This window comes from Tubulanus polymorphus, chromosome 4 (genome assembly GCF_964204645.1).
Source record: "Tubulanus polymorphus chromosome 4, tnTubPoly1.2, whole genome shotgun sequence".
In the NCBI taxonomy this organism is placed as follows: domain Eukaryota; kingdom Metazoa; phylum Nemertea; class Palaeonemertea; order Tubulaniformes; family Tubulanidae; genus Tubulanus; species Tubulanus polymorphus.
This window is the reverse complement of record NC_134028.1, coordinates 23,970,140-23,987,297: the sequence shown is the minus strand read 5'-3', so window position 1 is coordinate 23,987,297 and position 17,158 is coordinate 23,970,140. Positions and strand designations below refer to the sequence as shown.

Genomic DNA, 17,158 nt, shown 5'->3' with positions numbered 1-17,158 from the left:
GATAAACAATTCGGGATAAAATGACTTTCTGGACCCGGCTCTATCGTATCTTATCGATTGAAAATTTGCTCGTTTACATTATATATATTTACAATGTTTATTATATATCGTATATAGTTTAGAGATAAACAAACAAATATTCCTATAAAATGACAATCGCTTTTTTCCACCATCATCAGTCAAACTATGTCATTAATACCTTACAACACGATCCACCAATACAATTTCCCTCGTAAAAACTAGATACACAAACATGTACACGAATAATGAAAAACACCTGAAATCAAGTGATTTGTGTAAGAGAACTAAGAATTGAAATTTAGGCAAGAAATTCCATATACCATACCTGAGCGAAAAACCGATTCGGTGCGTACGTAATTAACTTCAGTTTAAGATTATGATATTCTTTAAAAGTTTATCCCAAGATTTTACCCCGATAACAAAAATTGGTTAATTTGAGCACAGATTAAAACCATATTTTACAACTAAAATGCTATGATAATATATTCATATATAGACGATTAGCTATTACATACAGATTCTTGACAGACGCGCGTATTACGTAATATTCTTTTCGGAATCAAGACAGTTCAAAGAAAGGCAGTGCTTACCATATATAATAGCTATAAAGATTTAAGGATATAATATTGTTACCTATCATCGAAACCAACAATTAAACAATAAGTGATAATCATCCCTGAATAACATGAAAGAGTCATTCTGATAGAAATGTACACGAATTTAGAAATAAGCAAGAAGTTTTAAAGAGTTAGTGAATAGTTTCTACTGTCCTTTTTATTTTCCTAGTTTTCCCTGCCATTTTTACCGAAGCTCTAGTTTAATAGTTTTAAACTCCGCAGCGAAGTCTTTCAGTTTTGAATTCCGCATCGATACGACGTTCAGCCTATATCTATGAATCCAGCGGGACAAATTTCCATCGATGATCAGATATTTGGAGGAGAGAACGACTATGTTCGAATGGTGGCCGAACCGATGTGAGCTCCTGCGGTCTTTCTCGGTGTACGATCAGGGCTGGATAACACGAACGCAGCCGAAAATCCTTTCCAGCCGATAGTGTCATCAGTACGGAAGTGAATTAGTAAATGCCGTCCAGTAGATATTATCTCTGGTGGAAGCTACAAGATAAAAGGGCATAGAATAGCGTTTTTGTGTCTAAGATTGTTCTTTTGTCCATGCTCTATGTCCACGTTCTATGCTTGATATGAGCATGGATGTATAAACTAGATGGACATCTAGTTTATACGTCCATGATATGAGCTACATTTTAGTCTATTTCGTAACAGTTTCGAAAGTTTTCTCATCCTTAATCATTAATAGGCACATATTCAAATACGTTGTATTTGTGCCCTTTTCTTCACCGAAAACCTAGGGTCTGATGTTCCACTGGGTATACACTAGGATCGTAGAGCGACGTAGATCACTGTGGAGACAACCACTTCCAGAACTGGGTGAACAGTCTTTCTAGAGTGTCTTTAGTAACAGCAATGCATGGTGTAGGAAAGGAACAGGACCAAAGCCTTTTTCGCTACTCCTAAATTCCTCGCATAAGTTAAAATTTAGACTACATATCATGTAACTACTATGTTTTGCTATCTGCGATGTCCATTTATTTATGCAAACAAATCAAATAAGATGTTTGAAAAAAAACTTTTGAAAAGAAAATTTGAAACATCACCCTAGAATTCTTCGATTGAAATGTTTTACTGACCTTGGAAGCGCAGTATCTACCGATTTTTCTATCGATATCCGAATCGCCGTCATAAACCTCAACATAATCATACCTGAAAAACAAAAGCAAAACAAAGATCCTTTCTAAGAACTGTTCCATCAGCGGGTGCAATGTCTTCTGTATCGATTTAATCTTGGCGGCAATAACTCACCCGCAGTCCATTTCTTCTTCGATTTCAAACGCAAGGAATTTGAATCTGATGTTGTAATTTTGCGGTGCCTCGATCACCCAGTCGCAATCCAGTTTATTTTCGTAGCTCTGATCTCCGTATTTAGCGTGAGAGTAAAGATGCTGCGCTGATTTCGTCGCAATTAACCTTCCTCCGCAAACTGTCATGATGAGAAACGGTGATTATAGCTTTATTTTTTCCAAAGATCAATCGAATTCATCGATTCATTGATCTATTCATGTATAGAAATATCGATCATTGATAACTTGATCAATAGTCGGGTTTTACAGTTGTGGACACAACTTAAAGACTCAAAATGATGGGGGCTCTTGCTGTTGTGTCTCACTGGTTTCATGAGCTCATTCTCAATTTTACCTCTTCAATAATTCAATTTAATCATCATTAGACAGGTTTCAATAGAACCTATTCCGTTTTTGGAATAGCAATTGCGGATTACACGAACTCTCTACCGGTCGCTTTTATTTAGGTTTACAGATTATGCTATTCCGTAATAGGTATAGGGCATATTCTGGTTAAAAGGAATGCGCCAGAAGAGAATTCCGGAATCGGTGAAGACCAATCGAAATCTGCCTTTGTCTTTGTAAAACTTGGTGATTAACCATGGACTCTAAAACGACTATATCTTTCGCTTTTTAGAGAACATACATAATACAGCTGACGAAGTTGAGGAGAATTACTTGAAAGACAGGAGTTTTTGAATACCTGTACTGTGGGTCGCTGTGAATCCTTTTCGTTGCACCGATGCGTCAGAGTAGAAAACCATGTACATGATATTGCTACTGGACAGTATGGCCGGTGGTTTGGAGCTGCCGCAATATTTTCCCAAACTGCGATGGTTGTTGTCCTCGCCGTCAAACAGTTCTATGTTGTCGTAGTTACACTCCTGATGCGGCTCCAACTCGAAATTATTGAACATCTGATAAAGATATCAAATCCGGGAATATAAATATCGCTTGCCAATTTTGGATATTTCTTTGAAATTTTCGCGTTCGACTCTTACCAGCTTTATTCTGTGACCGGGTAACGCTTGGAATATCCAAACACAGTTTTTGCGACTCGGATAGTTTTCAGGATAATTTGGACTCTTGACTTCTCCATTTGGGGTCGTAACTTTATGCTGACATCCACCTGTAATGGTACAGAATCATTGTATACACCAACCAAAATTTCTGATTTTCATTTAAAGGCCGACTAATTCCACCGTCCATTGTAGACATATTTTCTTGATCAAATATAATCAATAGTCCGATTTTTTACCACCCTTTCCTCGGAATATTTTTGTAAAGGCGGACTCAAAAGTCAAGAATACTTTAGAACCAGCCCCAATAAATGGGGATTCTCACCTTCTTTACAATCATGTCGATTTGAATGCAAAGTATACCCATTATGACAAGCGCATTCATAACTACCGATCATATTTTTGCAAATATGCTGGCAACCACCATTTTCGACAGTACACTCGTCCTTGTCTGAAATTGTATTCAATCGACGTTAAAAATAAGTCCAGCCATTTTGTTAGGGAACTTCAATTTGTCAGGTCATTTATTTCTATTTTCTAAAAACTATATTTGTGATGCATATTTATCATATTTCAACGGTCCTTAGATGCATTTTGACAACTTTGGCAACATCCAAACCGTTTGAATCTCAGTTAATTGTAAATTCATTGCTCAAATTTTTATTTCCTTTCAAAATATTTTTTGAGGCGGCCAAGTATCAATACCCGTCAAGAAAACAGCACTGAATCCGGTCCTTTGGACGGAATTGTCCGTATTGAATTCAATTCTCATCGTGTTGCCTTCAGAAGTGATTGGATTCGGGATCGTGTGACCGCAAAACGTGCCGTGATTCGTAGCTTCAGCCGTCATTCCGCTTTTCACTGTCAGCGAATCGTAATCACAGTCTTGCTAAAATTAGAAAATACCGACATCTCGTAAGTAGACATGTCTAAACATCCACTCAGCGACAGAACATAAGCGCCCTTCATGCCAAACTTATGTGACAATATTAGCCGGGCGGCTTTGGAGTGCTGGATATAAAAATAGCTAAATCCAATAAGAAGCTTTCGTCGTCGTTTAATGTCAAGAGAAGTAGTTTCTAGACGACGAGAGTAAATGAAAATATTAAAAACTTAAAAATACATTAAAATCAAAGTTACTTAATACATTTAATTATGGATGATGATATGCTAAGTGCTACAAGCGGTTGTGCGTGATGGGAGGTGAGGTGCGTGCGATGTTAGGAGAATAGGAGAGGAGTTGGTGCGATGATATATATAAGGGGCCGGGTATACTGCACTACGTCACTAGCGGGAGAGAAAATGAAGAAAAAGATGAAACAATACAAACTTTTTGGCTTACATTACTGCCTTCGAGATCAAAGTGCGTAATGTTAAGGATAATGCGGTATTGTTTCGGAGCGACGATTTGCCAGACGCAGTTCTTATTGCTCGGGTAGAGATCGGGGAATGAAGGAGATTGAATCGTGCCGTTAAAAGCGTCGTCGATCACTCCGCCACACGCGTCTGAAACAAACATACACTGCAGTACTGATCACATTGTCTCGAGAGAAGAGGTCTCCTAGAGAAGACATTCGACATTTTGGACATTTCCAGACAAGTGTCTGCCTTATAAACTATTCTACGGTTGTTAGCCGCCATTCTATTGGGGTACTTTTTGTCCTGTATTGTTGGGTCATTTTTTTCCGCCTTTAAAAAACTTTTTATGATTTTCTTATCATATTTTATTTGCCCGTTTAGATGGACAGCTTTAACAACATTCAATTGAAGAATACAATATACAGTATGAGAAAAACCGAGTAGTGACGTTTCGACAAACCATTTTCAAAATGTCAAATACTCCCTATTTTTTTTTTGCTTGATATTGTAGGGTTTTCTTTGTTATTACCTTCGCATCGTTTTCCATCGGAATGAAGTTCGTAGCCAATCGTACATTCACATCGATAACCGCCGAGTGTATTAACACACTCGTGTTCACAGCCGTGTTCATCCGTTTTACATTCGTCGTATTCTGTAATAATTATCAGCATTTTTGGAATCAATATTCAGCGAAGAAATTATGTAGATATCAACGTAATTTTCGATATTCGTTTTTTTACCTTTGATGAAAGTTGCCGCGAATCCGGCTTTCTGCACGGAGCCGTCCGATACGAACTTGATATAGAGTTTATTGGAGGTTGATTTGATATCTTCTGGAAGTTTGTATCCACAGAATTTACCGATCAGGGTCGAATCGTCCTCGTGACCATCTCGTACTTCTAAGTAATCGTAAACGCAGTTGTCGTGGTTTTCGATCTGGGTAAAATGTGAGAATATTTCATTTCATCCTCTATACCGGGCTGCCTGTGTAATCACAGGGGCTCGTATCAGATCGTATTGTAGGTACTGTAAAAACGATAATCTGTTAATCTAGTATCTATAATATAGCCCCTATAGTTAATTTATATATATCATAGACACTGGATTAACAGATTATCGTTGTTACGGTAGCTACAACTCTGATATAAGAGCCCCTGTGTATGTAATGTAGAGATGTAGATATTGTACTAACCTCAAATGATTGGAATTTCAGAGCGACGGAATAACCTTCAGATACCGTGATCTTCCACACACAATCCTTATTCGGTTTATAGTAGTCCGGATAGTTAGGACTGGTTAATTGACCTTCTTCTTTGATTATCTCACCTCCGCAAACAGCTTTAAAAAAATTTCAAATCAGAGTTCATATATGCCATCTCAGCATGTTCATAGATTTCAACGAGAACTCGCGGGAAATCTAGATATTAGATATACCTTCGTAACTGGCCATAAATCCGTCCGATGGCTCTTTAGTTGTCAGCTCTGAATTGTGGAATTCTATCCACATTCGACTCCCAGATGAGATCAATGTGCCAGGAAGTTTTCCACTTCCACAAAATCTCCCTAAAATTATATTCCCTCGAGAAAATTAGTACCAAGAAATGGGCAAAAAGTTGACGATGTTGTAGACTCATGTGCGATTTACCTAATAAGGGGGATTTAAGCCAATGCCCGTCTCTTATTTCTAGATAATCGGTTAAACAGTTCGCCGATTCTGGAATATCTATCATCGTTATGTTCAGTACTATTTTTTCGCCATGCGTCGCCGATATCCTCCATTGACACGTCTGATCGGGTTTACCAGCGATTTTATCCGGGGCCGAGAAGAATCCACTTGACTCTTGCAAAGTCCGTCCGCAACCTAAGTATGTAAAAATGATAGCAATGAGACGAGATCGAGAGATCGGGACTGTTTACATAAACCGTAAAAGGTATTATGCTAAAATCGATGAGGCAAGGACTCGTACTTGAGCATTTGTAGAGCTTTTTAGCTTGTCGAATATCGCCCTGACTGAGGCGAACGCGTTGACCGATCTCTGGTCGTTGTACCCTATCGTTGTTTACTTTCGGCAGTATCGTGTCCAGATAGGTGTGCCTGGAGAACGTGTTGCGGGCGTAGTGCATTATACTGTCGTGGTCGTAGCTTTCGCCCAGTGAATTCACTTCTTGTTCCGACAAAACGTTGAAGTTGTACTCTTGACCTGCGAACGAGTGAAATAGAATTCTCAAATTTACAACGGAAAGCAACGCACAGAAAAAATGAAATAAAACCCTTTAAATACCCGACCGATCTTGTTCTGATCTTGTTCTGTTGTTGATTGGCGAAAGGTGGATTTTTAATGGCAAAATACGGTGCTATCGATTGTACTTTTTCTTATCCTAAATTAGCATATGGCATTTCATTATTTTGTATATAAATAGATTAGTCACGGAAGTTATTAGTAGCTTCAATTTAAACATTTATACGTGGGTGAAAGGATTTCATGTGTTTGCAATAATAGCCGGTGATGACGATAGTCGTAAATGTTTTGCCAACATCAAAACAACATTGGTCGACATTATTATAGGATACTATATATGATAATTACAATTTTATATATAGTGTTTATGTTCCTTGTGTAAACGTGACGAATCTACGTCTTTCATTAACCTCCATTTTGATTAATAATACCATAATTTTTTACGAGTGTTTGTTTACATTGCCAGCGACCTATTGAGTGCTAATTCATTCGCGTTGGTTACTTCTCTACACCGATGCAATAGTTCTGTTTGAATATGGACTCTAAAACGATTCTTCCATGGTTTAGATCGCCGGAAGAAATCAGCCCAGCACGTACAAAACATGGTACAGAAGCATCCGGCCGTTTGTTTAGAAATTTTACCGGCCTAGAAACCTCTCGGCGATTGAGAGATTATTACGATAGATCTCTTGAAAAGCTTTTCAAAAAACTCCGCAAGATTTTTCTCTTTAAAAAGATAGCGATGTGCGGTTCTATTAAGCACGGAACGATCAAGCGATCCATCAGTCCATCCATCTCTCTCTCTCTCTCCTTCAATCCATTTATCTAAACGGCCTGCGCGTGATTTGTTCCGCGTCCAGGGAATGAAATGACAAATCGAAATGTACCCGGCGACTGAGTCTTAATGCATTCTGAGCCGGCGTCAAACGAACAATAGAATTCCTGCAGTCTTTTCCAAGTGATACATTAATTATAGAAAATAATGTAACTCGTTGTAGAGTTGTGATTGATACGGTTGTTATGGCGAAGCTTAGCGCCGATTCTTATATCGATTAATTTCAAAGGAAAGAGACATTAACTGCGATAAAAGCCATTATGAAAGTCAGTTTGCAGATTTATCATCAGCACCCGTGACAGAGTTGACCATTTCAACCGAGTTCAATTATATGTCGTTGGAAATGCAAAAATAGCTTCTCTGCCTCCGAAAAAAGAACGTGCCGACACTTCAAACGGCAAACGGGCAAAACAGGCAAAACCATCGAAAGATAATCTTGGTATTTTCTGTTCACAAAAAAATACATAAACATATATCGTAGTACTGGCTGAAAAAAGAAATTTTGGGAATATGGCACCGGATTTGTCTGCACGATCTCTATATAAGTATCAATGTTCAGTAGACAAACAGACGCAAGAAAACGTATATGAAAATGATACATCTCGAGATTCGCCTTGAAATAAACTAAAAGCCGATTAACAAGACGATAATGGGCCGGGTATCTGTAAGATGATGATCGATTTTTCTTAATCATCTTTGTCCTTTTGTCTCGTATCGTCTGCCCTCCTGTCGTCTGTCGGTATCGCCATCATCATCATCATCATCATCGACAGCGGTATCACGTGATACAGGCGAAGATCGTTTGATATTTTCACCTCAAACGCCCGAGAATGCGCGAGTTCTTTTCTTTTGTTCTTGTTACACGTTAACATATGCGCGAATGACACGCTGATCAATCAAATGATATGATATTACCCTTCAGCGTGTACCGTTCTCCGTCGCGCATCAATCCGGATTTCAGAATTCCCAAGCGCGCGTTCAGTCATCGATCGGAATACGAGAAAAGACTTAAAGTTTGTCATCGATCTGAACCAGTCACACGCGCGCGCTTGCCTTCAATGCTCTTTCTGCTTTAGTATCGATATGCAGAATCTGAGCGTCGTTTTGGTTTGTGTTTCCTAGTCGTGGAAGAAAGACACCAAGTCGGCAATAGCTGGTAATTCCTAACAAATGATGTATTTTGGGAGCAACTTATCAGTTTTCTAAAATGTGAAGATTTTGTCATTTTCAAATGGATCAGCTTTCTAGATCCACAATGGTCAGAAGTTGAATTTCATTTTGTAGCGGAATTTCCTAAATTTGAAAACTATCGATCTGTTTTACTGATTAAAGTTCAAGATATCGACTCTACTTTTGACAACCTTGACAAACAGTTTCAATTCTTACCCATTTACGAGTCATCGGATTTTACTTCCCAACTTTTTGATTGCTACATGGCAAAAATAATAGCACAATTTTATAACGCTTAATTCCACAGAAACATCCTTTCTGTACGTCGTGGTATTATGTAATCATTTCAAATAAATAAAAAAGATAAATAATAATATATAATCATTCTTAAGCTAACACAAGGGGAGTGTGTAAATTTACCTGGCATAATATTCTTGTTGATTATTTCGACGTGGCTGTTCCGGTCTGGACGCGTGTGCTCGTGCCAAAAACCAACCACGTGACCGAGTTCATGAACGACAATACCGAACTTATCACAGTTCTTTCCGATCGAGATCGCTTGTGGTCCATTACCCCTTTTGCCGACATACGAACAACACCTACAGGGGTAGAGAGAGATTTGATATGTGTTTAGAAATACGATACAGTGGAAAAATACCCGTAACCCATTATAGATCATTTAACAAATCTCGCAAATTCGACTGATGCTGGGAGAATTGCCTCGATAACGTTACGTGAGCCATCTGTGAGTACAGAATCGAAGACTGCTGAGCCAAAACCACCCACAATGAATAAGTCAGTTACGGGTTAGGGTACGAATGAGGTTTGGGAACTAAGCGACAAGGTTAAACTGTCTGTATTTTTTTCGTCTGTGCGAATAATCGTATTAATAATTCCCATAGAATGCTGATACACATACACTTATAATACGCTGATTCATTACATCATATCAGCGTGTATTAATAATTTAGCGATAATTGAGGAACGATACAAAGATGTGGCTTTGGGGCAATTATTCATATTTCGGTTTTACTACTGATTATAATCTAAATTAAGGTATCGTCCAAAGCAATGCGTATATATTCCGATAGAGTGAAAGTCTTAACAAGTAGACACATCAAAAAAAGCCAAGGCCAACATTTTGATTTGAACAGTTTATTTCCAAACGTGTCGAAACGTTTCGTGAAAATAAACTGTTAAAATCAAAATGTTGGCCTTGATTTTTTTTGATATATGATGAAATTATGATGACGATGACGTTTTCAAACTATTTAAGACCAATTGTTACATATTGTTCAATTGCAGATTTTTATTTACATCAGGAATATGCGGTTAACAATCGGAAGTATGCGGTTAACATCGGTTTCCCCATCACAGCGCGTGTATAAATAAACCCAAAAGGTATAGATTGGGTCGGTACTTACCCGCATGGCCTTTCCGTGAATATAATATAATTAAAATCTTGCGGTGTTCTTTCCACGAATGTGATGCACGTAAAATTTTCCCAGTGTCGCATCGCTTGTTTAAACAAAGCTTTGTGTTGACCTGAAACGCAATCAAAAACAAATCATATCAACGCATGAGGAACAAAAATATTCAGATCAGATCGACCGATTTTTTTATATGGATGCGGCTGTGGAAAAAAGTAAATAAATACCACTGAAATTCGATTCAATTTCGTACGGTATGACTCCGTACTCCCAGAGTCTCTCGGGATGAGCAGTAGCCGCGCGGCGTGTTCGTATATGTTCTTTTTGGGCGTCGTTTCTGTCACGTCTGAAAAACAACTGTATATGAAAAACACTAGTTGCTTCTTCGTTGCTCTTGTGTACAATGTATGTGACTTCCTAAAACCCTAGTTGGCCAGATTATTCATTGGATCCACCCATTAAACTTCCACTTATTGAAACCATCATGAATTTCTTACACATTAGAGACATTTTCCTAAAGGAGCCATGATTTATTCAAGAAATAATTCTCGTGTATCTTTATTTTTATTTTTATCAATAGGGATTGTCCCTCTGATTTATTTGAATTTCTTTGACGCTTATTTGGTATAAATCGAAGTAAATTGGAAATTTCGGTTCCTATTCGAATAAAAATCTTCCATCCAGCCCTGAACTAGCAAGCAACTGACTTTGGTTAGTTTCTCTTGCCTGATAATATATTTTGTAGATGTTGTATCGACACATATCAACCGTTTAAAAAGTGATTCACGTCTGGCATCATTCGAGATGGATAAAATGTTTCTTGTCTCTAGGCGAAAAGATGATGTTGTTAAATAAACGATTGAACTCGCTTTTGTATCCTTAAATTACGCGAACATGTAATATAAACTAAGGGCTACGGATAGCGACGTGTGTTAGTGCAATTTTTACTACATAAAAACCGAACGTCTTTCTTCAACAGTTTATCGCTGTTATCAGGCGGTATGCCAAGAAATAGTTTCAACCAACAACTTAACACATAACGGCAAATTGCGTACGGCGAAGATAGCGTTTAAAGAGATTTATAAAGAGATTCGGTTGATTTGATACGTTTTTCGTAACAGCATCCACGGTTCGCTTGTGTAGTTTACTTAAATCCAATTAAAAGCTAATTACACAGGATTCACTTGGAAATGATTAGTAGAAATTGGTTGTTCGGCAGCTTTGCCTTACGCAAACGGCAAGCCATAAATTCTGACTTCAGTCGCGAGATTCTATCACTTTAATCAATCACATTCGGTTCAAACGATATTCATGTGATTAGAATTCTAAATTTGGGGTGGATTTTATTTTTTTGTTGTTGGTGATTTTAAACATGTGCATACTTTTATTTTCGATTTTTGTAGAAATCAATGGACGTCGGGGGTTCCGCTTTCGTTAATTAACTTCATGGCGCTTGTAATTTCCCAACTTGTCAAACAAACGAGCTCTTTTTGAGACAGAAATGAAAAACCAATCGGCAAGTTACCTTAATCTACTCCTCAGTTCGCGTATCTGTCGTCGCGAAGTTAATTTCCGTTGACGCCGCCGTCTGTGAGGTGAACTGATTTTAATATCATCAGATTCTTGACTAACTCGAGTATATTTGTTCTCATTTACACTATTTACATCGATTCTGATATTATGAGGAATCACGCTGTTCGTTTTCTTATGAACAACAACTGGCGATGATCCCATGATAAGTTTTTTTGCCTTTCGTTCGGCTGCTATGGCGTCCGTCTCCTCGCCGAAAACTTCGCGCGCTGTTTCGAATTCAGCGTCCGATAAGGCGATATCTCCCATGTAGCCACCTAGAAAAATAGTTTGTTTCATACGTCAGTTTCATTTCTTGTTTTAAGACGATATAAATGACAATTCATGCATCTTAAGCCCAACGCATACGACGCATAAGGGAAACGCTGAAAAACCGAAACAAACATGTTTGATCTCGGAAACGTTGTTGTTGTTCCCGAAACCACGTTTCTCGTTCCAGGAATAAACACAAACGGCGCAAGGAAAGCTCGGAAACACTTTTCTGTTTCCTGTTTCAGCGTTGCCATGCTGCGTCGTGTGCATTGGTCTTTAGGGGCCTAGATAGTCTTTATCTAGTGCAGGATGCGAGTGCGAGCTTTCGAACCTTAAAAATCTTCCTTTTCGTGGTTTACCACATCCATTATCATGGATTTAGTTAAATTGCTAAATCGTGGGGGTCTACGTGCATCAACGCCCGAAATGATAAATGTTTATGATCGGTCGGTAAGCAAGTATTGTTCACGATGGGTTCAACTGTTTTCGCGCAAAAAGCGTCTTAACTTATGATGGAAAATAACACATTGAAAGGTTCAGTCTTTTTTCTCGGCTAGGACTCGTGTGACGTAACCAATACGTAAACTGTTTAATGTTAACAATAACCTGGCGGAAGATGTTTATTTTATCAAGCTGTTTTTGAACGATTCGTGTTGTTAGTGTTTGACAAATCGCCCGTTGTAAAATCGTCTGTTTTAACAACTGCGTAATCGAATATTTGAAAGTCTGGAAAACGTAAGTTTGCAAAACGTATTCTATTGCCCTCGAAACATTACATAACAACTACGCCTTATGTGTAATCTGCCATATCTACGAGCTCAAAGAAGCAAGTTCAGTCCCGTAAGCTTGAACATTCTTCAACAAAAGCTCAGCACTGGTCCCTGATAATTCTTTTTTGGGAACTATCGCAGCACGACTGGTTAAACTTCAAAGCATATTTTGGCAAATATCCATCAGAGTCTAAGCAAATTATCGTTTGAAATAAAAAGGGGAAAGCACAATGCTCGGAATAGTCGGAAGTACTATTGAGTCATTTTCTACCTCTAACGATCAAATAGATCATCGATGGATAATTAACGGAGGACTAATTCAGAGCTACGGGGGGCAGTCAGTAGCAGCGGCATATCATACCCGGCAGGTTTAACAATTACAGGGGTAGTTTTATGGAAAAGGTCGCCGATATATCGTCACTTTGAAGGCAATTTAATGCCGTTTCATTGACAAACGAGTCTCCGGGGAAGTCGTTAATATCGGCAACAAAAGAAACCATAAGCGCACCGAAAAACATATGCACATCACATGCTGCAGTTTAGGTGCTGGGTACTGGCGCGTAAAACCTCAAGCAGACAGAAAGAAACGCATCAAATAGATTCCAAAAGAAGAGTTTATAAATATAGCAGATGAGTCAGCAAAAGTATAACCGCAATATTTTAATACTTCGTAATTTCGATGTGCTTAGAATAACTATGAGATTTTGACTGCAGAATGCTGATGTTATTTGTTGAGGACACTTTGTAAAGCCATGTTGTAATAATCCATTACCTCCTTCAATAGTTTAATGGATGCTCATTCTCCCGGCAAGAAGCAGATGATTTTGACAGTTCGCGCTTTTGGGCATTCGATCATAACTTGCATACAAGCTCAAGCTAGTCGACTCGCGGCAGCGAAAATATTTCCTTTTGCCCACGGGGGAAAAAGCAGATACCACAGGAACGTGGATCTTACCGACCAACGGAACCTTCTTTTTGAACGTTTTCCGTTATACAGGAAAAGTAATTCGAAAGAATTTACGGATGATGTGGTGACTCCACCGAAGCACTTTCGCTACGTAAGGTAATTTCGAGTCGGAATGCTGCGTATTGGAGCCAGTCGTAGCCTGAGAAAATCGAATTTACGGCGCAGTTCTTACTGAAGTCATTGACAATATTCTAATTTATTGAATAGCGCTGAACAATAGTTAATGATATTATCATCTGGAGATGTTTCCCTTTAGTATACGTAGCTTTGTAGAAATATCTGGCACCGTACCAAGCAATACATATACGCCACTTCACAGGGTTGTCCAGGAAATGGATTGATGATAGTATTATTGGTATAAATTGAAATGCAACGACACGGGGATTTCGCCTGGGACTCGTCGTGTGGGAGGCGAGGACGGAACTTCCTACAAGTACACGTGATCTCTTCAAGTATTCCGAGAAACGTAGCACCGTTAATATTCTATATCTAACAGAACTCGGTTATGATTTGCCTTAAAGAATGTGAAAAATTAGGGCTTTCGAAGCCGGATAGAGTTTCGGAGCGGGGATACGGGTTACAGTTCATATACCAAACCCCGTTTTGCTTTAGTCTGTCAATCGAAACGCAACTTCGACAGATACATTAACAATAACACCAGATCGTCCCAAAATCATTGTTATTACCGAATAAAAATAAAAACGCTCATTTTGCCTAGCAATATATATTACGACCTAACCCATATCTTAATACAAATACACGTATCTCTCTCGTTATGTACATTATATATATTACTTCTTAGAACGACAGCGCTTGCGTATATAAACAAGACGTTGATGTGTCTATAAATATTATGCATACATATATATTCCATAATCAAAAATTGATTTTGCAGTGTTCTCCGACTAAGAGAGACCTGGAATGAAATCGTGGTCTTTGATACGAAATGCAAGCGATTGCGTGTGGCGCTTTACAGCCTTATAATAATCTAGTAATCGTTAAATATTGCGGTTCTTCGGTTTAGCTTCAATTACTTTTTATCGTTATCGACGTATTGCTCCAGAGAGGCGGGATTTAGTGATTGAAAGGCTGTATACAGTAGGCGAGACATTGAGATAATATGATATGCCCTTTGAAACCTGCGTCTGAAAGTTACTTCCACCCTTTGTAAAAGCTACTAAAAATGCCGTAAGCCGGGATAACAGCTCAATCGAGTTGCGGAAAATGGAAAGTTTCAAAATGCGCTCAATCTGATAAATAAAATGAGTCATTTAGAAGTGGAGGTTACTTTGACTCATATGTTCCCAAATCCTTAATGCCAAACGAAAAGAGTAATTCACTATAGCCACTGATTATGCTAGTCATCAAAACTAAAGACGATGACAAACAACTAAGGCGAAGCGGGACCCCTAGTCATCGTAATACTACTCTGAATGTCTCATGAAAACCTCAAAAGTCTATTCAACCCGATATACACGGGCGTGGCGATGTCCTTCTTCTTGATTCTCCCCTTTTGCAACTTACAATCGTCTTCCAACAACAAACTATAGTTATTAGTAGGCGTCGTAGTAGTTGACAAGCAGAATAATCGAGGATCTGCTGGTAATAAATAGATGGTTAGATTGAACGAAGTGCGGCGTATAATTGCCTTTTGACACGGTTTCCAGCGGTTTAATGAAAAAGTTTTTGTATCAATATTGTCGAGATGTAGAATAGAGTTGTGCCTAGATTCGACACGATGGACCAACGCAACGACGCGGCCTCTCGCTGCACTATAAAATGCGTATTGTACCAGACGGCATTGTAGCTATTTGTTCCATTTTTGCGGGCCAATAAAAAGACAACATGTTTTTGTACCAAATACGTAGCAGCTTGGTTCTGATACAATGATGACGCCAATTTCCAAGGTTTTACACTTCAACTAATCTTATGATACGTTCTCGAAATGCAGAAGCGTCGATTAGTAATTTTTTAGAATTTCTGAAAGTTTTACAACCAAATAATTTAATGACTTTTCGATACATTGATTATATATATATATAGATTCTTACCCGCTTTACAAGGGTCCATATATTTGTCCATCGATGCCCTGATCGGGTTTCCATCGGATTGATATCCTTCAACCGGTCCGGGAACCAGGCCTCCTTGATATCCGTAAGTTTTCGCTAGCAGGCTACAGAAGCATACTATCAGCTGGGCGTTTAGCATCATCGTGATCCTTCGTGTGAAACTGGGCCAGCGATGCGTCTCGATTGTTCGGTAACCTACTGAACGACGGCTTCACGAGTCATTCTACCGTGTCCAACCCGATCACGGCGCGCGTGCAAACTACTCTCTCAACTAAAACTCTCCCCTGCTTTCCGACTAAGCAACTAATTAACTTCAAGCTCCCAGCTTACACCGCGTTCTCTGGCGATACACGAGTAACGGGGAATAGTCAACGCGTTGTTGTAGTCAGTAGTGAAGCCGCAGTATTTGTTGTCACCCGTTAACCCCTAGTTTTAGTCCAATTCATGCGCCTGATAAAGAATGTTTCTTTTGTCGAATCCTGACCTCTTCGATCCACTCGAATTTGATTATTATAATAGTATATGTCAAGTGTTAAGGCGGCTTATTGATAAATCTGACGCTCGGCAAATGAAGTCCGGCCGCGGTTTTGCGGACAATAGTAAATCAGGGATTATCCGAAGCATACATGCGCAGTGATAAATCCTGAATAGAACCGAAAACCGCTTTTCAAATCGTAGAAGAAAACAACTTACGAGAATTCGCTGTTTTTAATTCTGAATCATTTTATTCATTCAAATTTGACGCAGCATCCGTATTATCAATAACCTACTCGTATGGTACTGATGTTCTAGGAACTTTTAGTTTTTTGTTACTTTAGACCAAGAAAAAAACTTTATGCAATAATCGGCTGACGTCAAGTTCTTATCTTTTTTTGTGATGAGGTTTGTAAAGTAACTGGATATATAGTTCAAGTGTTCCGCGAATTTTCATCGCGAGTACTTGTAAAGTTCCCAATAGACTGCGTGCCTCATTGTGTCGAAAATAATGACTGGCAATGCAAAGTCGAGTATGTGATCATTACAATTAGATTTTTTGAGCGCCGGTGATGTTCACGGTATAAATTATTAATGCAAACTTAAGATAGAGCCGAACTTCATAAACCGTGTATTTTTGTTGGTAGAATTATGAAATTTTTCAATTAACAGCTCACATGCAAATCGATATTTAATCATGTATCTATCTACTAGAAGTCATATATAATGTATTTATTTTTATGTATACTGTATCACTCGAATTGTCTTTGTATTAAGACCAAGAGTTTGTAAAATAAAGTAAAGTAAAGTAATGAAACATTTTGATACATGCACATGATCAGAAAGTTATTACACTTATGAAATTTTAGCTCTCTAGCGTAATTGTTGGCTTGGCTGAATGCGCAATTTTATTCTTAATCACTTGGGGGACTCACATCAACTGTGAACTCAACCCCAAGGGTTAAAAAGCTTCATGAATTGTGACTATGGTATACTGCGGTTATTTATCTCATTAGTGTTTCTAAAGAAATTACCTGGCCTTTT

At 38.5% G+C, this 17,158-nt stretch overlaps 1 protein-coding gene across 2 annotated transcripts; it reads right to left on the bottom strand.

Annotated features, from left to right (window-relative positions):
- Window positions 1-96: 96 nt before the first annotated feature.
- LOC141903763 (tolloid-like protein 2) lies at window positions 97-15,980 on the bottom strand. 2 transcript variants are annotated; one of them, XM_074792043.1, is made up of 19 exons: window positions 15,623-15,980; window positions 11,518-11,839; window positions 10,220-10,338; window positions 9,987-10,107; window positions 8,983-9,161; window positions 6,285-6,518; window positions 5,963-6,178; window positions 5,752-5,880; window positions 5,510-5,655; window positions 5,058-5,253; window positions 4,847-4,969; window positions 4,289-4,464; window positions 3,664-3,847; window positions 3,284-3,409; window positions 2,941-3,068; window positions 2,643-2,856; window positions 1,902-2,079; window positions 1,730-1,802; window positions 97-1,136 (listed from the first exon to the last, which is right to left on the bottom strand). In XM_074792043.1, the coding sequence occupies exons 1-19, from the start codon at window positions 15,780-15,782 to the stop codon at window positions 969-971; spliced, it is 3,192 nt and encodes a 1,063-aa protein (XP_074648144.1). In that variant the 5' UTR covers window positions 15,783-15,980; the 3' UTR covers window positions 97-968. The 2 variants fall into 2 exon arrangements, with proteins under 2 accessions (XP_074648144.1, XP_074648145.1); XM_074792044.1 differs by having other exon boundaries at window positions 4,301-4,464.
- Window positions 15,981-17,158: the final 1,178 nt, after the last annotated feature.

What these genes read in the sequence shown, in the direction of transcription:
- LOC141903763 (XM_074792043.1), bottom strand. Translation starts at nt 15,782, where the DNA reads ATGATGCTAAACGCCCAGCTGATAGTATGCTTCTGTAGCCTGCTAGCG. An exon ending in TTCACGGAAAGGCCATGCGG is followed by an intron (nt 9,162 to 9,986) that starts GTAAGTACCGAC and finishes CTACCCCTGTAG; the next exon opens with GTGTTGTTCGTATGTCGGCA. An exon ending in CGCGGCAACTTTCATCAAAG is followed by an intron (nt 4,970 to 5,057) that starts GTAAAAAAACGA and finishes TAATTATTACAG; the next exon opens with AATACGACGAATGTAAAACG.